Source organism: Alosa pseudoharengus, unplaced genomic scaffold (assembly GCF_046254945.1).
Source record: "Alosa pseudoharengus isolate Yale_2024_CS ecotype anadromous, Long Island Sound unplaced genomic scaffold, YU_APseudo_1.1 YU_APseudo_1.1_scf_23, whole genome shotgun sequence".
NCBI lineage: Eukaryota > Metazoa > Chordata > Actinopteri > Clupeiformes > Clupeidae > Alosa > Alosa pseudoharengus.
The window spans coordinates 22545441-22572331 of record NW_027468685.1 but is presented as its reverse complement, the minus strand read 5'-3'; the positions used below and the strand labels follow the sequence as shown (position 1 = coordinate 22572331).

Below are 26891 nucleotides of genomic sequence, written 5' to 3'. Positions count from 1 at the left end.
TAATTTCACTTTCACTTTAGGGGCTATCACACTGTAGCATTTAGCATAGAGCAGAGCTGAGCAAGGAAACAGTCCAAAAAAAAAACAACCTCTTGACTAATCAAGCTTACAAGCTGTCATGGCCTTCCAGTACCCTGACGCAAGACGCGATGAGGAAAAGGTGGGTGCCGTTCTCATGTTGCAGACCCCACGGTGTCCTCTTAAAGGCATGTACACACTCAGTGGCATACAGATACAGGAAGCAGCAGGCCTTTGTGTATGGGGGTGGGTGTGTATGTATGTATGAGTGTGTGGGGTGGGGTGGGTACATGCCGTAGTTGGGGGTCATAAGGAGGAAAGGTGCGCATCAAGCTGCTGTCTCTTTCTGTGGGTTTTATGTGGCTACCATTTCCCCCTGTTGTGTCATTTACTTTTAGCTCATCTCCAATTATTCTGGATTATTTGCAATGAAACGTCTGTAGAATCTAAAATCTATTCACACACACACACAGAAAAAAAACATTCCCAAACTGCCAACATGTTATTGTGGGGTTTAGTTTGTAGAGAGTACTGCCAAATGTTTCTGTTTCTACATAGGGATTGATTGATTAATGTGTGTGTGTGTGTGTGTGTACTCTCCATGTACATCAACTTGTAGAGGTGCTAACAGCTCATCTCTTCTTCAGTTGGATGACTATCATGGCGTCAAGATCTGTGATCCTTATGCCTGGCTAGAGGACCCAGATAGTGAGGAAACCAAGGTGAAAATACAGTATATGTTTCTCAATGTGTCTGCATATCTATCCTCCCTGCACAACAGTGTAACTAATGCATACAGTACGTACACACAATTCTCTCCACTGGAGCTCAGAACCATTTAGCCTATAGCATATCTTAAGTTAACTCAACTCATTACTTAAAAGAGGGATCCGGGATCCTGGAAGGATCCTAGATTTTGAAAATACGCAATAGACTACATGCACAACTTTTCCTTTTCCTTTACCTCCAATGCTTTTCCTGTACACTCCGGTAGAGCGTTAACTGTGTTGTAATAACATCTTCTGTTATATTCTGCTCCTTACATCTTCACTCAGACACTGAATATCCTGTTTGCTCAATAATATCAATTTTAACACACACATAAATCCTTCTTCATCGTAACGTGCTGATTCCCTAGTGCAACACCCATCTGAGTCTGTGTAGACACTAATTACATATACAATAGCGGCAGGTTCAAACACACCTGAGCATCTAATTAACTTACTGCGATCGGGGGTGAAGATTTCAAGTAATTCAGCAAAAAAGGCTTCAGAAAGCATCTCAAACCCCTCCTTTAAGTTAACTCCCTACATCTCATTCGACAAATGGGTATAATAGGTGATTAAGACATACATCTTTGGAACATTTCTCTGAGTTTTCATGTATTAAAGACATGATTCATAATTTCAAGAGAAAAGTCCAGCAAGCACGCACATCCAAGAAGTCTGAACTTGGTGCTACCTGTTGGCCAAAACAAAAGTAGTAATTATAAGCTAAAGTTCACACACCAATCGCTCTCAAGCAAATATATTCTTTTAATCTGTGACGTTTTGGGTCAAGCCCTTCCTTGTCACGGATTAAAAGAATATATTTGCTTGGGAGCGATTGGTGTGCAGATTTTCTTCCTAGTTAATTCATAATTTCTGCATTAATGTCACCCCCTGGCTGCCTTTAGATCAGTAAGACAGTCAGTTTTGTGTTTAAGTGCACAGACTCCCCTAATACTTTCTGGTAACACTTTTTTACTTGACGGGTGAGTTCATAACACATTCATAGCAGCTGTCATACTGCACACTTCACATAAAGCATTCATGACTGTTTCTTGAGACATGACTCAACATTCATACCGAACCTTTCCTAAATGTGGAAGACAGAACGACGACAACTTGTCAAAATAAAAGTCGAAAGTCAAAATTTCCCCCCCATATCCTTGTGCAATACAGTGCCAGTCAATAGCGAGGAAGTGGGTTTCACCACTTACATTTTAGTTTTAGACTGGTTATAGGCTAACTGGCATAACCCACTTTCAGTGAGTTATGCTAAGCTAGGCTAACAGTGTCAGACTGGGTTATTGCAAGCACAGAGATGAGAAAGCCATCTCTTTTCAGTATCTTTTTATCTAACTCTGGGGTAGATGGTAAATAAGCTGATTTCCCACAACGCTGCCGTGTTCCTATTAAACGAGGAGGTCATTAATACTGCCATGATTAATCAAAGTGATAAAGCCATAGAGCTGTGAAGTATCTGTACTAACGTATTGCAGCATCACACTCACAAGGGAAACATGTAGACATGCTGAACAGCTTATAGTAATTAAGACCAGTTTCCATCTGTTGTTTATTTGCTTCTGACTTTACAACCTTTTACCTGGAAGTCATTTAGTTTAGTTTCTCAACTGCAGGCTTCCCAGTTTGCCTCTACATAACCTCTTTCTCACCACATCTGTATTGCGTTTTGCCCTCAGGCTTTTGTGGAGGCACAGAATCAACTGACGATGCCTTTCCTGGAAAGTTGTGCTGTGCGAACACAATTCCACCAGCGCCTCACTGAACTCTACGACTACCCCAAATTCAGCTGCCCCTACAAGAGAGGGAACCGGTGAGGAATGGAATGGGGTGGGATGGGGGAGTATGTGAGGTTTGCTGTTCCCAGCATGCTGCAATCTCTGGCCTCTATGTATGCATGTTGAGCAATGCCATAGGGCCTGTGTCATAATGTCTGGATCAGTTCTGTTTACAGTAAACTGACGAGGCCCAATACTGACCTGCTAGTTCAACCAGAAAGACTCAAAAAGACATGATGACAGTTAAAAGAATGTTTTAATCCACCAAAAGATTAAAGGAGACATAAGAAACAATGAGATAGAGTCTTCGGTTCAGGTCTCTGGGCATGCAGAAGATGGCAGGGGCAGAGCCTACCCCCAAAGAATAAGAAATAAAAGATACCCACCCGGAATGCAGAGCTGGATAATCTCTGAAATAAAGACAAGGGGGGGAGGGGGGGCATGGGGACCCAGGTCCAATTCTGGCCTGCAGTCGTGTTCCGATCCCACCCCATCTTTATAACCCACTCACTTCCTGTCTTTCTCCACTGTCCTATCAACATAAAAGCAAACAGTAAAATAAAATATACAACCCCAAAACAAAAAAAAGTTGGGACGTTTTGTAAAATGCAAATAAACTAGATGTACCGCAGAGCGGTACACAATATGACCGCCGCCCAATCCAGCACATTTTTTCCACAAAAAGAAATCACGCTGAAAGGCCTATATGATTCTAACTGTCTCACTAAATTGCATTATCCACACTCAATTCTCACTGGTATCTGCTAGACAACAAGTCCCAAAACATGATTAGTTCATAGATTTCACATGTAAAATTCATTTTATACAACCCCACCTCCATCTTGCCTGTTCATAATTCTGAGAAATTCTTGATTGTTTGTGTTATGTTTATGTTATGTGTGTGGGTGTGTGTGTGTGTGTGTGAGTGTGTGTGTGTGTGTGTGTGCGTGCTTGTGTGTGTGCCTGCGTATGTGCCTGTGCATGGAAGCGTACATATGTCTACTGTGTGAGTATATGTCATACGTATGATTACTGTGAATGTGTGTGTGTGCGTGTGTATCTGTTTGTGCACATGTGTGCACATGAAATGGGTTAACATGACCCCTGGAGGCAAATTTACGGGAAAAAAATGGTCATCCTAGGCCCTACAGTTCTCAAGATATTCACAGAGAACTGTGTCTGGCCTACCCTCCTTTCGGGGGGTCCAGTCCAGCGGGGGGGCTACAGATCAAAACGAAAAATGGCGGTTCCATGCTATCCATGTGGGGGTACATGCCCACCAAGTTTTGTGTACCCCGGTCTTTCAGTGTCCCGGGAATCCTTGTTGGTGTACGTCACTAAATGTACACATAAATTATTTTATTGTAAGGCCCCCCATGAACGAAAGTACACAAAACTTGGCATGCATTCGGAGGGTGTCATAATGATCCTACACTTTCAATTTCGTGCAGTTTTGACCATGTAAGCCAGAGATATTGTGATGAAAACACCTACATTTTTGCTTTTTAATTTTTAACTAGGTGGCGCTATACATGAAATAAGTGGTAATGGGATGGGTTGACATGGCCCCTTGAGATCAACATACAAAAAAAAGGTGGACCTCCTAGGCCCTACGGTTCTCGAGATATTCACAGAAAACTGTCTCCGGCCACCTACAGGCCAGTTGGTGTATAGTAACATAAATTAATTTATTGTGTGGCCCCCCATGAACGGAATTCCACGAAACTTGGCGTGCATTCAGAGGGTGTCATAATGATCCTACACTTCCAATTTCGTGCAGTTTTGACTATGTTAGGTCACAGATACCTGCGATTACAACACCTCATTTTTACTTTTTTGTGTTTAACTAGGTAGCGCTATACATGAAATGAGTGGTTATGGAATGGGTTGACATGGCCCCTTGAGATCAACTTACAAAAAAAAAATGGTCCCCCTAAACCTTACGGTTCTCGAGATATTCACAGAAAACTGTGTCTGCCCTACCCTCCTTTCGGGGGGTGCAGTCCAGCGGGGGGGCTACAGATCAAAACGAAAAACGATGGTTCCATGCTATCCATATGGGGTTACATGCCCACCAAGTTTCGTCTACCCCGGTCTTTCAGTGTCCCGGGACTCATTGACGGAAATTTGGACATGCGAAAAAAAATAAAATAAATAAATAAATAAATAAATCTGACTAAACCTATATGACCGCCGCTTCGCTGCGCGGCGGTCATAATAATAACAGAATGTGATATTAAGCAAGTCTCGTAAACTCATACAAAAAGGACATAGAAAAAAATGAACATTTGGACTATTTCATGGAAAATATATGTTAATTTTGAATTTGATGCCAGCAGCATGTTTCAAAAAAAGTTGTGACGGGAGCATGTTTACCACTGGTCTGCTTCACCTCCTTCATTTAACAAAATCCTGTAAATGTTTAGGAACTGAAGAGACCACTTGCTAGAGTTTTCAGAATGAAATGTTGTCCCATTTCAGTTGCTCAACAGTATGGGGTATTCTAAGTCATGTTTTTCATTCCATTATGCACCTAATTTGAGAAAATCTGGACTGCAGACAGGCCATTTTAGCACCTAGACTCTTCCTCTATGGAGAAATACAATTTACGTAAATATGTGCAGAATTTATTTTGCCATTGTTTTCCTGAAATATTCAAGGTCATCCCTGGAATAGACATTGCCTGGATGGCAGTATATGTTGCTCAAAACCTGTATACATCATTCAGAGTGGAATGTGCTTTGCTTAATGTACAAGATGCCCATGCTGTAGGAAAGTGGTCACCAACCTTTTTGAGCCCAAGATCCCTGACCTCGGTCCTGAACAAAGGCAAGATCTACCTTGAAGCGTCAAGAGAACCAAAGCCAAAATAGGCTAGGCCAGTGTTTCCCAAACTTTTTTTCTGGGGACCCACTTTTTAAAAATGACAGACCATCGCAACCCATTTCACTTCAAATACGCTGCAACCACCAATATTGTTTTAGGCCACAGGTTCTCCTACTTTTCTATGCCTTCCCCAACCATACATTGCTATAGGATCTAGATAGATAGATCCTGCTTTCAACACGGTTGTGTTGCATTTTGAGCACCATCAGCGTGAAAAGTTGGAAATAACTACTGAAAAGATATGTTGTATGTAATGCGCATTAAAAAATGTTGTAGGCTACGTTGCGTTGCAGACAACCCAGGTAAAAAAAAAAACTATTAAAAGTGTACTTTTTGAAAGTGTACTAAGTACCGTGTGTACTTTTTTCGTCAAATCCAAGTGTAATTAAGTGTATTGAATTATGTATTAAGTTCAACTTAATACCAACTTGACTATACTTTGAGTGTAATTAGTGTGCTAAAATGGAACAACTTTTTTCAAACTTTAAGTGTTCTTAAGTACATTATACAAAAAGAGATTTTATGAACATTCGAAACACAGTCGCAGTACAATTTTGTAACATCCCAAGTGTATTGGAAATGTACTTAAAAGGCATTACAGTATAACTAATAATAGTGTAGTAGTGTATTTTGAATACACTCTTATCATCCTCATTTCTGTTCATTTGGCATGCTTCTGCAATATTTTAAATTAACTTCAAATGTACTTCCTGACTACAATAAGTGCCTTGAAAGTGTGCAGTTATGTTAATAAAAGTATAGTCTTAAGATACTTTAAGCATTATAAAGGCATACAATTTAAGTATAATATTAGTGTGATTTAAAATTTTACTATTAGTACTCTCCTACCTATTCTGTTACATGACAAATTACACTTTGATTATGAGAAAAACATTTTATTGACATGAATGAAAACAAAACATAATATTCATCCATAACAAAAGTAAAACATTTTTCTGAAAGTTATGGATCTCTTGAGCATATCTTTTCAAGTTGGATGTGGTAACGCGATAAAACATGCATTTGGGCGTATTATATTATTTCACATGCATAGATTTTTCGAGTGGCTGTTTGGAGCGCTGGTCAGATTCCTCCTCGCTCGCAGCATTTTCTTCCATGCTTGGGGAGCAGTTTCCTCTGAGTGCGCACGCGCAGAGAGAATTTGTGCACACACATTTAATATCTACGTGTGTGAAATAATATATAATATAATACACCCGAATGCATGTTTCATCGCGCAAGTGCTTTTTGCCACTATTGTGTCGCGATACTCTACAGCCTCATTGGTAGACCATCAATTCAAAATGCAGATTTCATGAAAAACAAAAGTTGTTTACCCTCCTAGGTAAGAGAATTTGCCCTCTAAGCTTGAAATTGTTTACTGGACACCCAGCCTACAAGCCAACAACTTAACAGTCTAACATGGCTAAATTTGTAATGCATGATCATTTATTGCTTATTTGTTTGCAAAGTCTTCTGGCCCAGAAAGAAAACCATGGTGGTTACGGATCATGGCTGAGGAGGAAAGGTACAGCTGGTAGAGTTGTGCAGTGAGTGAACTTCCCTCCCAACACTGAGATGTGGTGGCAAAGGCTGTGGTAGCTAGCTTCCTTACTAGCACACCATCTTCCAGTCCAAGATGCATAAAGTTTTCGGTGGCAACCCGGGGCTGGACAGCAGTCAAATGCATTGACCTTGGTATTAGAGAATTTGTCTCTGTTGTCTGTGAACAGAAAGAAGATGGACAACATTTTACAAGATAAACAATATTTTACACAGAAATCCATTGGCAATGATGAGATTAATACAGATTATCTGTACCTATTTGCCATTTACTTTTTATGGGTCAAATTGGTATTGACACCATCTGTTTGCCATCCTGGTATGGGCAGACCTGGCCAGGTAGTCTTTCCTTAAAGCGTTGTGCACCTTGGCACCGATATCAGTGCAACCACCCTGTTTTCTGCATTTGATTACCTTAGATTCCTTTGTTTCCAATACAACCGTATTATCGTTTTCGGGTCAAATGGCATTTTAAATGGGAGTCGTAGAGGCACTAGCCTTTTATTTTGATGCATGAATCAAAATCATCAAATAGTTCTGCCCCTACGACTCCCATTCAAAATGGCATTTGACCCAGAAACAACAATACAGTCAAGCTTAATGGTGGCGCTTCTGACTTAATTATGCTTTCAAACGAAAGTTTGACTCAGGTACATTCACAAAAAGACCCTAGGTTGCATTTTGGCTTGAGTTATGCTTTAAGAGTAATGGGACAAGGTCCTGAATGAAGAATATTTACCTTTACTGCTGATTATTTGAGGCGTTCAGACATCTCGGTTTCAAAACTGTCCAGGAACACCTGTAAAAGCATAGTTAGGCTACAGATTAAAACTAGGTAAATTACAAACACTACCATGAAATGAACTTGAATGCTCTGTCAAACACAAATAATTAAAAAAAAATCTAAATCTATCGCATAAACCAAGGCATAATATCAATCATGTAGCCTAAGCTTCATAGCACTAACTTAGAACACCAGGTTTAATTCCCCCTCTAATATCAATGGTGGAAACGTTCTACTTCATAAAATGCATGCAATTTGTCCTGTAGACTCATTTTAAAAGATGTCTCCACGATTAAAGAAAAAACAGCTACAATGTCATTAGCATGCCTAATGAATGTGAAGTGTGACTAGCCTAGCCTGTGAAGTGACTATCCTCCTTTCTGTGAGGTAGCCTACACCACACATAATATTAAAGAACATTGGTGAACTTTAGGCAAACGTTGCTTAATAAAGAACACACTTTCTTCCATCATAGTTTGTCTAACGTTAGTGCTAGCCAACGCTTGTCAATAATCCCACAAACACAAAGCAGGCTAATGTAGTTTTCTTCTTGATAGGGATCTGGGTCGACGTGTATGACGTTAACGTTAGCTAAATTAGCTAACGTGATCTGGCATTGCTAGCTTGTACTAGCAAGGATAAAAACAAACTCTTGAAAGATTGCTAAGCCATCAATTTAACTTCTCCAAAGACTACCGAAGGTCATAAAGAGTAAGCTACATCAGAATCATTTAACAATATGCTTTGGGACCCACCTGATAACAAATAACTTGGCACTTTAGATCCAACTGGCTTCAGCCCTTGTTATCTCATATGACGAGTCCTTCTGGCTCTGTAGGACCAACGTCTCTGGCATGACTAGAATTTATGGTATCTTTACTTTAATTTGGACAAACCTGTAACCTTATACGGACCGTAAACGTATGCATTTTCTGGTCTCTACAGTCCATCTGTCTTGCAAATAAAGTTACAAGCATAGACTGTATAAAATAACGTTAATGTTTGCTCACACCACGTTTTGCTCGAAAGTTGCACAGATCCGCCCACTCCATTTCAAATTCAAACAACCATGTTATTGGTCAACTGGACTGCCTATACATTTAACTGTGTTGCCTATAAATTTAACAAAATGCCACATTCATCCTCTCACAACCTCTACTACATCACAAACGTATAGGCTACTACCTTGCTAAGACACAAAATCAACAAAAGAAAAAATATTATTTGATGACCAAAACTGATAGATCAGTGTGTCTAGGCTAGGTTATTGCACATTGCCATCCATGCGGCTGACGTATCAGGCCTAAAAGCTACACACATTAGTATTTTATTAAAGGTGAGATGACTATGAAACTATACAAACAATGTATTAGACCTACCAAAACATATACTTTCCATAAGTACACTATATTACAACTCTAAGTATTAGCAATTGAATACACTTAAACTAAATAAACTTCTTTACCGTTTAAAATACACTAACAACAAAGTACACTTTTAAAAAGTACATTACCAAAACACTTTGAATATTGCACAATAAGTATATTTAATTTTAGTACACTGAAGTTGAACTTAATACTATGACTATGAAACTATACAAACAATGTATTAGACCTACCAAAACATATACTTTCCATAAGTACACTATATTACAACTCTAAGTATTAGCAATTGAATACACTTAAACTAAATAAACTTCTTTACCGTTTAAAATACACTAACAACAAAGTACACTTTTAAAAAGTACATTACCAAAACACTTTGAATATTGCACAATAAGTATATTTAATTTTAGTACACTGAAGTTGAACTTAATAACATCTACTTTGAAGTATACTTTCTAAAAGTACACATTAAACATACTTTACATAAAGTACAAAAAGTGTAAGCATACTTGCTTTATACTTCATGTACTTTAATCATATTTCTAACACACTAAAGTATACTACTTTTTTACCTGGGAAATGGGTCCATAACACTGTGGTCGTCAATTCCGATGTAAACAGCAAATAACTCAAGTCGTTATGTTGTATTGTTGTATTGTATTATATTGTATAGTCGTTATCAGAACAAGAGGCTTTTACGCAATAGCAATTACTTTGGAGTTAGAGGTAGAAAACGAGAGGAATAGTGTTTAAAATATCCATTTAAATTGTAGCCTAAGATAATGCACTGTTGTGCATTTTAAATCAGAAATAAGAATGTGAGGAGGTTGCTATTAACTTTAAAGATTGCATCTACAATCGAAACTATCTACATGCAAATTGAACGGCCTTATGTCCGGTCTATGGATGTCTGCTTTAGTTGACAGCACGGTCACTAGATTTTAATCGGTAAAGTTGAGGAGCTGGCATCTGTTAATGTTCGTGCAAATAGGCGGATTCATGTCCCTTAGTTTGCAACTGCGAGGTAGGCTACATGGCAGGCGCCCACATAACGGTTTCATTTTGAGAGGTAGATATCCATGCTCTGGCACCCCCTCTGCGATGCGTTCGTCCCCCAGTTTTTATGAGCTTTTATGACAAAACCGTGACTGTGGTAGTTAACAAACTACATCCTAATAGAAAACTGTTAGCTTTCCTGGTATCAAATGACAAATGGTATCACAACATAAATTGTGCTGGCGACCCAAATAAAATCTCCTGCGACCCACCTGTGGGTCGCGACCCAGACTTTGGGAAACACTGGGCTAGGCTACTTCCAATTTAAGGCCTTTTATTTAGGCAAATGTATCAGGTCAAAAATATCACATCCTCCACCCCCTTGTGAATCCGTGCCTCTGTTCCTTTTAGTCTGGGTTAAACAAGGATGACATACATTTTCCAAACCGAAATCGCATTTTCCTTATACAGGCGTCAATGATAGAACAACATAGTCTTTACTTGCATTATTTTGGTTTTGGTTTTCTAATTGAATTAATTGTTTGTGTTAATACGTCATACAATTTCATAATGTTTTATCACTGTTTTGGTATGAAGCATCTCTCACGTCAATGCGCACTCGAAAGTGAAAGTAATCTAGGCCTACGCTCCGTGTGCACGTCCGCAATTGATTACGTTCCTCAAATGGAGAACACATCCGTGTTCATTTGCGTCTCATGGCCACTCTAAGTAATCCTTCTGTGTTTGCAAAATTCCTGACTGTTCCTGATCGGTAAACTTTCGTTTTACTTTCCTGGATAGCGCACCTACAAAGTGGTTCTCTACGCGTGTGTGTGTCTCAGCATGGGGTTACGTTCCATTCAGGTCAGAAGTTGGTCCCGCATTCACGCCGCTCCATTATTAGATTAATGCGGTATAGGCTAGGCTATAGCGATCTACTGGGAAAGTCCCAAAGATCTACAGGTCGATCGTAATCGGCGACCCCTGCTGCAGGCACTAATGCTCCTCCACATAGTCGTAGATGTTGGGTTTAGAACTGAGCACTAAAACAAGTTGGATACTTGGATAGGCCCTCTCCTCTTTAGCCCAGATGAGTCCATGATTTCCAAAAACAATGGCACATTTTCACTGGTCTAACCACAGGACCTTTTTTTCATGTTACCTCAGTCCATTTAAAGACGGTGATATTTTCTGTATCATGTCTCAATACAATTTTGGCTGTTACAGCTTTGGCTGCAGTTTTTGAATTGAGTATCAAATTGTGCACATAGACAATAGTTATCAGAGGTTTTCCTAAGCCCATACAATGACAGGTCTGGAAACAGGTCTGGTGTTGATGCAGTGCCATCTGAGGTACAAAAGGCCACAGCTATCCAATTTCTTTTTCAGTTCTTTCCCTTGTTTGCAAAGATTTCTCTGGATTCTCTGAATGTTTTAATAATATTATGTCCTGTAGATGATGAACTTCCCAAAAAACTTCACAATTTCATCTTAAGAAGCATTATAATGGCTTTGGTTCATCATGTGTGCACACAGGTTTACACAGAGTGATGACTACCCCTACATCTTTACTGTACTTCTAAGAGACCCTGCCTCTCTGGGATGCTCTTTTTCATACCCAATCATATTGCCTGTTACCGTAATTATTTTTCAAACATTCCTCATTTTGTTTTCTTTATCATTATTCAACTTTTACAGCGTTTTGTTACCCCTCGTCCCAACTGTTTTTGAAACATGTTGCTGGTGTCAAATCCAAAATTAACATATATTTTCCATGAAATAGTCAAATTTGTTATTTTTAACATTTGATATGTTGTCTGTGTCCTTTTTGCAACTAAATATGAGTTTAAGAGATTTGCAGATTATTACATTCTGTTTTTATTCACATTTTACACAACGTCCCAACTTTTTCTGTTCAGGGGTTGTATTTGTACTAAAAAAAACAGTGTATGCTGTATTATCCCGTTTAGGCAATGTAATAATGAAAATTGACATACAGTAGGAGTTTATGCTGGCGCTTCCATATCAGCTCCTCAGAGGTGCATTATCCCTTTGTTATTTTCCCATATTTACAGAATGTTTTATATTCCATTTCATTCATTTCATGGGATTTAGATGGTTCCTCTTTCCATCTCCATTTCTCTAATTAATAATATAATTCTCTATAAAATAATAATGGTAATTAGCTCTGATGGGATAATTGCACTGATCAGGGAGAGGCCTGGTATCTTATCATGTGTGGAGTCGGTTGTGAATGACATGTCTTAATAACAGTCATACTGCCCCACTCCAGGTACTTCTACTTCCACAACCAGGGCCTGCAGAACCAGGACGTGCTGTATGTGCAGGACTCTCTGGACGGCACCGCCACCGTGTTCTTTGACCCAAACACCCTCTCTGAAGATGGAACTGTGGCCCTAAAGAGTGAGCTCTCCCCTCGAAATTCACATGATGTTACAAAACGCCACTCTCCGACCCCAATTTATGACCCTGACCCCTGATGCCCCATTAATGGTCTGAGACTCAGCTCTGTAAAACACGTGGCACATAAAACAGCAGACCTCCTCCACCTTTCTCTCTCTCTCTCTCTCTCTGTCTCTCTCTGTCTCTCTCTCTCTCCCTCTCTCCCTTCCTCTACTTGTCTCTATTTTACTCTCATTTCTTGTCTTCAAAGCTTGTAAATAAGTCTGTCTGTGGGTCGTTGCTGTGCGCACCCGCCATGCCTGTAGTGTCTCTAGAACTCATTCCCTCATGTTCACATCCCTATTTCCCTACTTCACCTCCATCAAACTCACTCCCCCTTCTCTGCTGCAGTGGGGCGCCTCTCTGAAGAGTGCGAGTTCTTTGCGTACGGTCTGAGCACCAGCGGCTCTGACTGGGTGACGGTGCGCTTCATCAAGGCGGACGACCTGAGCCCACTGCCCGATGTGCTGGAGAGGGTCAAGTTCAGCTGCCTGGCCTGGACCCATGATGCAAAGGGTGTCTTTTACAACTGCTACCCTCCTCAGGATGGAAAGGCAGATGGTATGCCTTGCCAAATATACTGTATATCTCTGTATGCATGAGTGTGTAGGGGAGAAGGTGAAAGTAAAGGATGGGGTGGGATGGATGGGTGTCGGGGGTGGGGCGTTGAATGTTGTTGTGAAGATGTTTGTTTATATGTATGCATGGGTGTTGGCATCTGGAGTACATAAATCACAAAGTGAGCTGAGTTCAAAGTTTGCTTTTTATTTCAAAAAGAAAAAATATTCATATAATCTAGATTCATTACACATAAAGTGAAATATTTCAAGTTTTTTTTTTTTTTTAATGTTGATTATTCTTATCTTGATGATTACGGTTTATAGCTCATGGAATTCAAAAATTCAGAATCTCAAAATATTAGAATAAAGAACTTATGGTAACACTTTTCTTGACAGTATCAACATAAGAGTGACATAACACTGTCATGAACACATGACACTGTCATGAGACATGAACCCTAATCCTAACCCTAACCCTAAGCCTAAACCTAACCCTAACCCTAACCCTAATTTTAACCATAACTTGTTATGACAAAAACCGAATGTCACTTAATAACAGAAGTGTTATGTCATAAATGTTTATGACTTGTTTATGACACATTCATGACAGTGTCATGTCACTCTAATGTCGATACTGTCAAGTAAAGTGTAACCGAACGTATAGTACAGAAATGTTGACCTGAGAAGAGCTCAAATCCGCTAATTAAGTCAAAACACCGGTAATGTTTTTTCTGAGCCTTTAATCGCTCAGTCTAGGCAGGGCAATGGACTTTTCCACAATATATTTTTTTTTAGATGCACCTGTGCACTTATGCACTTATGTTTGAAAAAAACAATAAAATTGACCATATTTCTTTTGTTAATGACTTCTCCTTATTGCAGGCACAGAGACAACATCAAACCTCAACCAGAAGCTCTACTACCATGTGATAGGGACCAGCCAGTCTGAGGATATCCTAGTGGCAGAGTTTCCTGACAACCCAAAATGGCACAGTGGAGTAACGGTGAGACGTTTGCTTATTATGATTAAGAAAGACTTCCTTTGGCATGAAAACCACCAACTTCCATGTTAATTCACTCTTGTTCTGGTGTCACAATGTGCTGCAGGTAATCAGACACTGCCTCAGGACCTGTCACTCCACATTTCACAATGTGACACAATGTGACACCATTTCCTCACCTGGTTTACTGTAAAAAGCCTCTTTAGCATCAGTCTGATTCCCAGACCTTGTGTGACTACTGGGGCTCAGGTACAGGCAGGGGGGTGGGGGTCCGCAACGTCATCCTGCAACTGATGAAGAGACATTTCAACTTTATCTGGAATCATAAAAAAATCCCTGATGTACTACTCAAGGCTGTGGCTTTGCCGGATCGCGGATGTGACTGCTTAATAAGTGCCACGAAACACAGCTTACATATTGTCTTGGAATGCCAGTCTGAGGAAATGATCTAGGGGGACTGTCTGAGACTATCTCCTCTCAGTCAGACAGTCTGACTGAGAGGAGATAATGACGTGCATCTGCATTCCCATAAGTGCCACCAGACAAGAGTGTTTTCCATCTAAACATGGTCAGGCAGGATGCAAGACTAGACCAAACATAAGCCAAACAACAAAACCCCAAGTTCCTTTTCAAGTGAATTCTCAGTAAAACCATATACATCCACTATGAGTTGTTGTCATTGTGTGTTCTAAGACCAGGAGGAGAACTTGCGGCTGAGTTGTCCAACACACAAGTTAGTCACAACCTCTTCTCTTTTTTCCTCCTGTGGCTGTGTTAGCCAATGTGCCAATGGTTATGCCAAATACACATCCATTATTTGCAGGCTCCCCACTGTCTGCAGACTGAAGACAGGCTGAAACAGTGACTGAGATATTACAAAACCGATTCGCTCCTAGTTACTCATCATGCCAATTCTGTACACCCTGGCTTTTCTTCCTCATAGTATTTCTTTGCCAGTTTTTGGTAAAAGACATGACCAAAATCTCCTTTTCCTTTTAAGTCAGAAGTCATTTTTGCGATTGTTTAAGTGGTCTAAATCATAGTCACAGCCATGTGAGCCACAATCAAACTGGACTCCAGAGCTAGCCAGGCAGGCAAAACTGCTAATATCTGCAGATTCAATAAAGCTTGTACATACTGTATTGACAGCCATGCATGTATTGTTGTGCTTTTGTGTCATTTCCTTGGTATTAAAGAAATATTTGTACATCTATCTATCTATCTATCTATCTATCTATCTATCTATCCCTTTCTCTCTGACTTTTGATAGGTTTCTGATGATGGACGCTATGCTCTTCTGTCCATTACTGAAGGCTGTGAACCAGTCAACCGGCTATGGTATTGTGACCTACAGCAATTACCCAATGGAATCAAAGGTTAGTATCCATCTGTGTATTGTTGTTGTCCATGATGCTTTTTGTCCTCTCGTGAAGTCTTAGTCCCATTTCAGATGTAAGTAAAGGTTCGATCACTGAGGGAGAGGAAATTACAAAAATATTACTATACTTTTATCCTGTAAATGCTGCACTGTCTACTGTAGTGTGGTATACTGTAATCTCCACACAACCGTGTCAAACAGGAATGCTGCCGTGGGTTAAACTGGTGGATAACTTCGAGGCACAGTACTCGTACGTCACCAACGAGGGCAGCCTGCTCACCTTCCGCACCAACCTGGAGGCGCCGCGCTACCGGCTCATCAACATCGACCTCCAAAAGCCAGACCCGGCCCAGTGGAGCACCCTCATCCCCGAGCACCCCAAAGACGTCCTGGGTGAGCCGCAAGAGACCATAGAGATTTACAACAATTCAAGGCAGAGGAAGCACAGATAAAGGCACATCAAGGGGTGGATTGATGGTTGAAACACCTCTGTTCTGAACCAGAGCAGCAACATGCATGTGCCCATGGTGGGCTAATAGCAGTGTAGGCCTACCTGATAATGCTAACAGCATAGCCAGCCATCCTACTTACAGTGCCCTGAGCAGTATCTTTCCTGACTATAGCATGTTTTTATGCCGGTAGGTCACCAGGCAAGTGGTGGAACTCATAATAACCACATTTGTGAAATAGACACCACCTGTTAATTACTAGCCATGAGTCATACTATCCGGGCCTTCCCAGCAAGATTCAAAACACAACATGTCCCAGGTCAGGCTGACTTGATGCAACTCCACTCTGGGGTTTGTGGACTTGCTGGCTGTGCAGTTAGTCTGTCAGCTCCTGACTGCTGTACTACTGCCCCGACTTGTCTCTTGCTCTGTCAATTCTTAAACAGGATGTGAGCTGAGTTTGAAAATGGCATACAGTTTGACTGCCATCATTTATGACTTTTTAACTTCTAGTGTCTCGTTACTTTGCAACATCCGCCCAGTAAAATAAATAGCCACATTAGACCGCATGCTAATACAGAGAAAGTGAATACTTCTCGTTTACTCAGTCACATAATCTGTCTGCTTTTATTTTCCTATTGTCAACAAAGAGTCACTCTCTTATCAGAATACGTCAGTTGTTCCACTGGGTATTGCAGTAATGCATTTAGGCATGACCTGTAGGGAAGAGGTGAGGAATGGTTCATGCTTTATCTTAACAATGTCATGATGAGGCTTTTTACATTGTTATTAAAATACCTGTTTTGGTAATAGTGAGAATGCACAGCAGAGACAGGAAGTCCTAGTGACCCCACACACTGAAACATTGTCCTGGAAATGATTGCAACTTGTTGATTTCTGAGCTGCGAGCTAAAAAAACGCATAATAGTATGTGTGTGTGGGTGTGTTTGTGTGTGTGTGTGTGTTTGTGTGTGTGTGTGTGTGGGTCGATGGGTGGGTGTATATGAATCAAAAGAAAGGCAGAAAGAAGAAGAGAAAGAAAGATGTGCAGACATGGCCCTAAGTGCAAACTCACCTCAGACCACCTTTGGCCCGCACACAACCTTCTCACTCTTACCCAGAAAGAAAAGGATCAAGACTCTGATCAGTTCCAGAACATCAACAAAGTGAAGCTGTCATTGACAAGCTGACACTGTGGTGTAACTTCGCTCGGAGGCATGTTCCTCAGTTCCAAGAAACTGACACACTGTTAGCCCGCAGACATTTTTGCCTAATACTTAAAAGACACTTTGTTCAAAGTGTTGCACTAGACACGTGGCAGGTTTAAAGGGGAATTTGCTAATGATCTTGTGATTTAATGAATGCATACACACACAAGTTGTATATGCAAATGTTTAGCTTTTGTTGTTTTTTGAATGGAAATCTCTATTGAACTTTTTCTATTAGCCCTGGGGGGTATTCCAAGTACATGGTTTAGTGAAAAACCTGGGTAAGTTAACTCAGAGTGGTAAAACGTAAAAAAGTGGTAAGTGGTAAACCTCCTAATACAATACCTGTATGGCTTCATTCTCCTAATAAAACAATGGGATAGGGCTCTTGTTGTAGGGGGTTTACCACTTACTTTGAGTTAACTTACCCAGGTTTGTCACTAAACCACGTACTTGGAATACCCCCCTGGTCTACTACTGTAGGCTAACACTAGGTACATGAATCTGACCCTTAAAGGAGAATTTCAGCGATTTTTTTACATAGATCTCCGTTTCTCAATCAACTTTGCAAGCTCTGTCAGTACTGACAGTACTTCGTGATGAAGTACTGTCAGTACTGACAGTCCTATAAGGCAAGTCCCTTCACTGGGCGGCCATATTGCAACGCTTATTGGGCACTTATCGGCATCTATTTGGGGTAGAACTGCGCGCATGCAACGCTTCACAAATCATGGCACACCAACCTCGCTCCAGCTGCGAGATCACAACACATGATTGGCTCGCTGTATTCACATGTCAATCTTTGGCGGCGGAAGGGGCGGAATACGACTGTGTAGACGACTGCCATGTTTGCATTACGAACTAACCCCATACATTTCTATGGGAGATCCTTTAAGTGCTGTGTCTGCTCATTAGAAAGTCTCTGGCTACAGTGCTACACATTAACATGGGGGCTCATGAATATGCCCCCCACAGAGCTCGGTAGCTGCCTGGAAGCTCTAACTGTTGACTACAGCAACTCAAGCTAGGTAAAAAGGATGTTTTGACCTCGAGAAACGGCGATCTATGTGAAAAATCACCGGAATTCTCCTTTAATGTTTAGTATTTGTTTGGATGTAAAGGTACAAGCTAAGGCAATACTGCACATACATTTTGCTAAAACCATTCCAGTCATTGCATAGAGCTTCTATCTTATTTCGGATTCATACTCATCGCCAATGATAAGCAATTTGCCTCTTACTCTCACACACCGGTAGGCACATAATAGTATTTCCACATTATTTATACATGTGCACATTAAGGAACGTCAATACTGTTGAATTACTACTTACTTGTGTGCCTGTATTTGAGGTTCACTATGCAGTGTTAACGTGCACCTGCCTGCCTCTTCTCTTTCCCAGGGTTTGTGGCCTGTGTGAACCAGCGCCACCTCCTGGTGAACTATCTGCATGACGTGAAGGATGTGCTGCAGCTGAGAGAGTTGTCGTCAGGCGAGCTGATCCGAGACCTGCCCCTTGATGTGGGCACGGTGGTAGGCATCAGCTGTAAGAAGAAGCACTCTGACTTCTTCTATAAGTTCACCTCCTTCACCACGCCAGGTATGGTCATTTATGAAAGCAAGCATAACAAAACATACTGTAACAGATCATCAGATGACATGTATGCCTTTAGAAATCTCAATAAGGATAAAGATGATTATGATACACGTGTGTTTATCTGAATGCCAAGAGACATTTTTCATTTTTTTACCCCGTTTAGTTTTAAGTGTCTTCTTTTTTTAGTGCCATGTCATTAAATACAGTTTTCTGCTGCCCCTTCATAAGAGTTGTAACATGCTGCTGAGCATGAGCTCCTCTCTAATAAACATCAAAACTTGAACTTGAAACAGAAAATATGCCTGAAAGTAGATCTGTCGAAGGATCACTGAGCAGCCCCCCTCTCTCAGTAAACTTCTCTCAAGCAGAAGTGAAAGTGCAGAAAAGAACTGAACTGACCAAACAGCCAGAAGGGAGTGGGACCAGAAAACCCTCTTCCAGCAAAGACTGTTCCCACTTCTGTACTGTGACTCAGACCCAAACCCTCCTGTGCTTTTCCAACACAGTCATGCCCTTTGCCTCAGGAGGTTGCTAACATTATCATTCTCGAGAAAAGCTCCTGATTTTGTAACAGGACAATGGAGCCATGCCTCAACATGTCTTGCGTTAATGAGTGTGAGTGGTTTGGCCTGTTGTGGTTGCATAACATGACTGTTTAATAGCTGAAGCACCGTATCTTTGAAATGGTGTAACTATTGAGTCGGAGTCAGGAAGGAAAGCTCTGCTGTCTCCTGAGCACTTCTTAGATTGAAAAACAGATAACGGAAATCACCTCTGAGTCAGACTGATGCCCCAGTTCAGTCTAAGGGCCGGAAGCCCAGGTTGATCTTCACCTACAGCACAGGGTTAACCCTAAAGTAGCAGGGAGCCACTTTGGACTCAAACTAGCGATCTGACTACGCAAAAAGGCATTCAAGATGCTTGGAAAGATCAACAACACCCAGGGCACTACTAAGAGGCAAGAGGTCACTACCATGCTAATGGGTGTGGTTTGGCAAAATATAGCCAAGATGTATTTACATTTTTATACACTGTGCAGTCGCCCCATAAAACAAACAGGCATTCACTGGCATTCACTGTTATGAATAAGGCTACAAAGCTGTAGTGTTCAACAGATGTCCCAATCCCAAGATACCTTTCTGTGCATTCACACTACAACCCTCAGCAAACGAGCGCACACTAACCCTGTCTGAATGTACTGGAGGATGGAAGGCAAGTTAACAAGAACAATAGGAACGAATAATTACTTTGCAATGTAGACCCTCATGGGTGGGGAGTCAGGATGGGAGATCTCTGCTCTGCCCTAACCTGAGTGGCCTCCTCCTCTCCTCTCCCCCCACTCCTCTCCTCTCCTCTCCTTTCTTTCCTCCCTCATTCCTCTCTTCTTCTCTTCCCCCACTCCTCTCCTCTCCTCTCTTTCCTCCCTCCTCTCCTCTCCTCTCCTCCTGCTCCTCTTATCTTCCCCCACTCCTCTCCTCTTCCCCTACTCCTCTTCCCCCACTCCTCTCCTCTTTTCTCCCTGCTCCTCTCCTCTCCCCGCACTCCTCTCCTCTCATTTTTCCTCCACTCTCCCCCTCTCCCCCACTCCTCTCCTCTCATCTTTCCTCCGCTCCTCTCTTCTCTCTCTGTTCCTCTTCTCTTTCCCCACTCCTCTCCTCTTCTCTTCCCCCACTCCTCTCCTCTTCTCTTCCCCCACTCCTCTCCACCAGGGATCATCTTCCACTGTGACCTGAGCCAGTCTCCCCCGGAGCCACGGGTCTTCAGACGGGTGGAGGTGAAGGGCATCCAGCAGGAGGACTATCAGACCACACAGGTGAGCCGGACACCACCAACAGCAAGACAGTGACAAGAAATAAACATAAAGTATTTCAACGCACAGAAGCATTTCAGCTGCTAAACTGTATCACTAGTGAGATTTCAAACAAACTATTTTTTTTATTATTTATTTATTTTTTTACTGCAGTCAACATGGCCATTGCCATGCCACATTATTTACGTTTATTAATACGATAATGGGATCATTGCCACATTAACTACAGCTAATTTAATTACTAAGCAAAATCTTTTAAATTATTTATGTTTCCAATCATGCATGTAAACATGGGTGGGTCAGGAAACTTGGGATTTTCCTGGGGACACATACAAGGAAGTTCTCTATGAAGGAATTCCTTTAAAGCCACACCATTTCCTAGTTTGTCTGAACATGGTATATCACAGTACATACTAGAAGCTGATCATATTGTGAGCAGTTTTCAGCAGTCGTCACTAAAACCTGGACATGACCTACACATGAAATGGGCTTGTCTCATTTCCAAAGTTTTACAGAGCATACATACTTCTCTAACAGGTTTTGCACATGGTGCACTGTATCTTCATGCCATTGATCAAATATTGTTTCCCAGCAGACATTTTCGTTTCAGTGGGGAGAATGGGAATATCAATTGGCTAGGGACAGCTTGTGAATTCATACTGATAATGTGACTACATGGTTGTGGTTAATGACAAGAAAGGTGTTGCAGCTGCAGTGTGTTGCAACTTGCAACTTCATCAGTTTTTGGTTGCTTGTGTGTGTGTGTGTGTGTGTGTGTGTGCGTGTGTGTGTGTGTGTGTGTGTGTGTGTGTGTGTGTGTGTGTGTGTGTGTGTGTGTGTGTTTTAGGTGTTCTACCCAAGCAGAGATGGAACAAAGATCCCCATGTTCCTTGTTCATGCCCGTGGCATCAAGAAGGATGGGACAAACCCTGTCTTCCTTTATGGTTACGGAGGCTTTGATCACTCCATTCAGCCATACTACAAGTGAATATTACTGCTGTCATTTTATTTTTGTTGTTTATTTTTCTGAAGTATTACTCTCTGTACCATGTTGTTCTTTATCTTTATCTACTCCAATTGAATTGAATTGAATTGCATTGAGAGAGAGAGAGTGATGGTGATATTAATGGATAGACTGATATAGATAGTCAAAGAGGAGAGCAAAGTAACACCCTACTCTTCTCTGTCCTTGCAGTTCTTCATACCTGTTGTTCGTCAGACACCTGGGCGGCATTGTGGCTGTGGCCAACATCCGCGGAGGGGGAGAGTATGGCCAGACCTGGCACAAAGGTACTAGTCCCCCCCCCCACCCCCACCCCTGGACACACTGGAGGCAGAGAACAGTACAGAGACACACTCATTCATTTGTGTGGTCAGCACTCCAGACTTAATCATGGCCTCTTTAACTGACAACTAATTATGTCCCTAACAGCAGGCCTGCTGTCACTGTCTGTGTGTTTAGTCCTGCTGCTGAAAGCTAACAGAGAGGCAGTGACAGCTGACTCCAGAACAACAAGGAGATTAGAGTGTACTGTGTTGTGTTGTAACCCTCAGTGTGTGTGTGTGTGTGTGTGTGTGTGTGTGTGTATGTGTGTGTGTGTGTATGTGTGTGTGTGTGTGTGTGTGTGTGTGTGTGTGTAGGTGGCACGCTTGGAAACAAGCAGAACTGCTTCGATGACTTCCAGTGTGCTGCTGAGTATCTGATCCAGGAGGGATACAGCACATCCAGCCGCATAGCCATCAATGGAGCCTCCAATGGGGGACTGCTCGTGGGTGTGTACCTACTGTATGCCCAGCAGGAGTGTGTGTGTGTGTGTGTGTGTGTGTGTGTGTATATGTGTGTGTGTGTGTGTGTGTGTGTGTGTGTGTGTGTGTGTGTGTGTGTGTGTGTGTGTGTGTGTGTGTGTGTGTATTCATATGTTAGAGATAGTCAGAGATATATTTGTATGTTATATGAGCAGGTGTCAGCAGTACATATACAGTAGGTGTACACATGTGTACATAATGTATACTAAGTCTGTGCAAGTATGTGTGTATACTGTATGTGTATGTATTCAATTGCAAAACCAAACAATGGAGTTAGAGGCACATATAACTGGAAGCAATCGCTTTGATCACTAAGCTTGGAGAGAGATGTTTTAACTTCCCCACCACCAACAACAGCGCTTTGCCAAGAACTAAATGGAGGTTTTTTTTTTTATTATTACTTTTGAGCGCTTGAATTGAGTGCTGACAAATTTTGCATTCTCTCCAGCGGCACAGCCAATTCAGTGTGCAGCTGAAAGGAAAACCCATCAATCACGCGCCAACTGCCAAGCAAAAAGGAGAAGAAAAGTAAAGAGGAAAAAAGACGAGGGATTTTTTTTTTCTCGAACACTGTGCTTATGATAGATGAATCAAACAGAGGACAGAGTCAATCAGTTTGATAATTAAAGGGCAGATTAAACAGTGAATCTTGCGGTTAAATGGAGGGTGTATCCACCATATGGTAGGACACCACTATTCCAACAGTATTCACTAGTCTACACCTGCACTCCTCCATCAGTCAGTCGAATGCCGATAGACAAGGACTGGGTCGTGTGGTTAGTTTAGTGATCAGGTTGTCTATGAGAAGGGAGGGTCAAGAGGCCCACAGGTGTAGCTTTAATGGACTTTGAGGTCAGGTATTACTGAGACATGGAAAAAAAATGTGTTTGAAACTACTATCGAATGGGTGTCTGTGGGTGCATGTGTAGTGCAGTGTAGTGTTTTTAATGCTATGAAGTGACCGTATGATATTAAGTTTACAAGGAGAACAGGGGCCTGTTGCACAAAAGCAGAATTAAGACATCCGGGATAAGTTACTGAGCTGCGCTCAATGAATCCAAAACACGAGCGTACAGGCTTAATTGGTTGCACAACGAGCAAGCCAGGATGAGCAGACATGGATTCATCAAGCCAGGTGAAACCTATCCTGGATAAGTGCGCGCTCACGGCTCCCTCAAATAGACCCCGCCACCGATCACAGATTCACTGATTCACCATGGCAACTAGACATAACTAAAGCGGCTTCATTGCTTCCATAGATATATACACTAGATGTCGCCTTCTGCTTCTCAGCATGCGTCAACACCGCCGCCATCTTTGTACAGGGATCTGAAGCGCTAAACTAGTTCTCCTGTATTGTCAGCGTTACCTATTTAGCGACGTTTGGCCATCCCCAGTGATAGAAAACCTTTTTAGCGATTAGCGACAAATTTGGGAACTTCTCACAATGATGGCAGATCGGCTTCTTTGTTGTTGAAACGTAAGAAAATCACCTTTCTCATGGCTTTGTCATTTATGAATTCAGCTACATCTCGTTTGCCCATGGCACTGACCCATGATTATAAAAGTAACGACTGGCGTAGCCTATGTAGTAGCAGAGGTAAATGTTCTACAGATCTACAGCAGCTTCTGGTGAGATTACAATTTACATGAGTAAACGAGACGAGGGGTATGTGGCCTGTTTACTTTCATTGTATCGAACCTGGTTGCAGTTTACTCATTGTTCCTCTAGGGGCCGCCGCTAGCTAGTGCAGAATGAATGGGAGTCTATGGGGCTAGACGGGTAAAATGTATCTTTATTATCGTCTTAAGCTTAGTTTTCTCTAGACTCAACCATAAATACATGCCTGTCAGTTGGAACAACCCAAAAAACTAGATAATTGCTTGAGATTTTGACGATTTATGGTGATTTTATTTTCGCTAGATCTTTGCCCAGATTGACGCTAATGCATTATAGAGGAGTGGATCACTGAAGCAAGATGGCGTCTCGATTGACGCATTCGTTCCAATGAACAGCAGTAGTCAAGGCGACATCTAGTGTATATGTCTATGCATTGCTTCTTCCACGGTGAGAAGTAGGAAGCGATAGCCTTTTCACAACAGCAGCAAACAGCAACACCTCTGTTTAGGAGAATATTGCAACTAGTGCCGCGACCACCACGTGCGAAATGGTTAGGCACTCCCGTGACGTCACATTGTTGCATGACAGGTCGGAAATGGCGATATGTAACAGTTAATTAATGATCACAAACATTTAAATAATGACAGTGGGTCTAGTTATATGTGATAACAATGTGTAGTGGGCAGTGGAATAACTATTGGTTTCCGTTTGTGATGACTGCTGACTGAGATAAGGGATGAGATTAAATAGATCCTGGAACTTAGCCTGGTCTGGAGCAGGCTAGCTCCACAGAATAAATCGCCATGGTAACTTATACCATAACATATCCTGCTGCCCCCATCCCGCTTTTGTGCAACTGGATCACGGATAAATTGAGCCAGGATAACCAAGATATCCCGGCTTAATCCCTTATCCTAGATTTGTGCAATAGGCCCCAGGTAGAGAAGGCCAAGAGTTTCTAAACGTGTTTGTGTTAGTGAGTGGACACTACATAGGTACACATCTTTATGTTGTGCTGTAGTTTAGTTTGCGTGTGTGTGTGGGCGTGCGTGTGTGTGTGTCTGTGTGTGTGTGTGCGTGTGTGTGTGTGTGTGTGTGTGTGTGTGTGTGTGTGGTGTATACACAGGTGTACATATAGCTGTTGTAATGTGTGTATGTGTTTCATCACAGCGGCATGTGTAAACCAGCGGCCGGAGCTGTTTGGCTGTGCCGTGGCTGAAGTTGGGGTCATGGACATGCTTAAGTTCCACAAGTTCACCATCGGCCATGCCTGGACCACTGACTATGGCTGTGCGGACAAGCCTGAGGAGTTCCAGTGGCTCATCAAGTACTCTTACCTCTTTCTCCATCACACACACACACACACACACACAAACAATTATTTGCTCAGTTAATCTGACACACAAACAATCCATTAGCCTGAGTGTGTGTCTTTATTGTGGCTGCTGTGTTGTGGGCCCTTTGATGCTCTGATCTTTAAATATCAGATCAGCACCTCATCATTCTCTTCAATTACATGCTCCCCTCACATCAAAGACACGCTGTACAAAGAGCCACATGGCACTACTGTTCACCTCTAATCCTTTTCCCACAACAGGAACAAACAGTAGCAGCTCTCTGTACGGTCCCACATTAATCATCATTGATTTGTCATGTGCTGATATGTGTATTGTTTGTTGTCATCTGTAATCTTTCAACTTCTTCTTTCCCCTCTTCTCTCGTTCTTCTATCCCTCGTTCCTCTTCCTCCTTCATTCTCTGTCCCCACCCAATCCCTCGCTTTCCACCTCCTCTGTGAATCCCGTCTCCCAGGTACTCCCCTCTGCACAACCTCCCCCCTGCCCCGCGCGACGGTCCTCCGTACCCGGCCATGCTGCTGCTGACCGCGGACCACGATGACCGCGTGGTGCCCCTGCACACGCTCAAGTACGTGGCGGCGCTGCAGCACGGCGTGGGACGCAGCCCCGGCCAGCGGCAGCCGCTGATGGTGCGCGTGGACACGCGCAGCGGACACGGCGCCGGCAAGCCCACCACCAAGGCCATCCAGGAGGACGCCGACGTCTACGCCTTCATCGCCCAGGTGCTGGGCCTCAGCTGGAAGGACTGAGAGAGGGGGGGGGGGAGACAAAAGCACAATGGAACAAAACTATGAAGTAACCCCTGAGGTGCGTTTCCCAAAACCATAGTTCCTAGCCTGTTAGCAACTTAGTTGGTTGGCAATGGGAAAAAAGCACAATTGGTTTGCTCTCAATAACCTTCACACACCTCTGATTTAGAGATCATCAAATGCAACTTCAAAATAAGCCATCACTGCCAAATAATAATCATTTTAAAAAGTCATATTTTTGTGGAAAATGTATGATGTTCTACACTGCACGGTGTCTGTAATAATTCTTTTCAACACTAGATGGCAACAGCAGACAACTTTTATGCGTTACCATTATGCACACACAATGACAACCACTGCCAAAACCACAGTACTGAAATCTGGCCAAATGTCAGGCTCTTTCTCTAGACTAAGCCATGTTTGTAGTCTGATTAAGAGAGCTGTGCCCCGAAGACTTTAATTACAAAACTAATCAAATGTGTTGGGGGTGAGGGGTGTCAAAGAATACCATCATGAAACAAATGTGAAGAACGAGAAGAAAAGTGAGTCACACATTACTATCAGTGCATGATGTATACAAACATACATTATTAACCCTTCCCATAGCTCTGGTCAGACAAAAGTCTTATTTGGAAATAACTGAATTGTAAAAGTATGTCTGGCAATTAACATAAATAAATGTAAACAAGTACAGTGAAA

General features: G+C 42.0%; 1 protein-coding gene across 2 annotated transcripts; it reads left to right on the top strand.

The window, feature by feature from the left end:
• LOC143140913 (prolyl endopeptidase) lies at positions 1 to 26891 on the top strand. 2 transcript variants are annotated; one of them, XM_076302069.1, is made up of 15 exons: positions 1 to 160; positions 666 to 740; positions 2483 to 2616; positions 12489 to 12619; positions 13010 to 13219; positions 14101 to 14222; positions 15490 to 15595; positions 15799 to 15990; positions 18655 to 18852; positions 20559 to 20662; positions 21507 to 21643; positions 21855 to 21949; positions 22301 to 22432; positions 25257 to 25413; positions 25898 to 26891. In XM_076302069.1, exons 1-15 carry the CDS (start codon positions 119 to 121, stop codon positions 26190 to 26192), a joined length of 2130 nt encoding a protein of 709 aa, XP_076158184.1. In that variant the 5' UTR covers positions 1 to 118; the 3' UTR covers positions 26193 to 26891. The 2 variants fall into 2 exon arrangements, with proteins under 2 accessions (XP_076158184.1, XP_076158185.1); XM_076302070.1 differs by having other exon boundaries at positions 50 to 160; positions 638 to 740.

Coding starts and splice junctions, on each gene's coding strand:
- LOC143140913 (XM_076302069.1), top strand. CDS start 119: ATGGCCTTCCAGTACCCTGACGCAAGACGCGATGAGGAAAAG. Junction 161..665: donor CAAGACGCGATGAGGAAAAG/GTGGGTGCCGTT, acceptor TCTCTTCTTCAG/TTGGATGACTATCATGGCGT. Junction 13,220..14,100: donor TCAGGATGGAAAGGCAGATG/GTATGCCTTGCC, acceptor TCCTTATTGCAG/GCACAGAGACAACATCAAAC.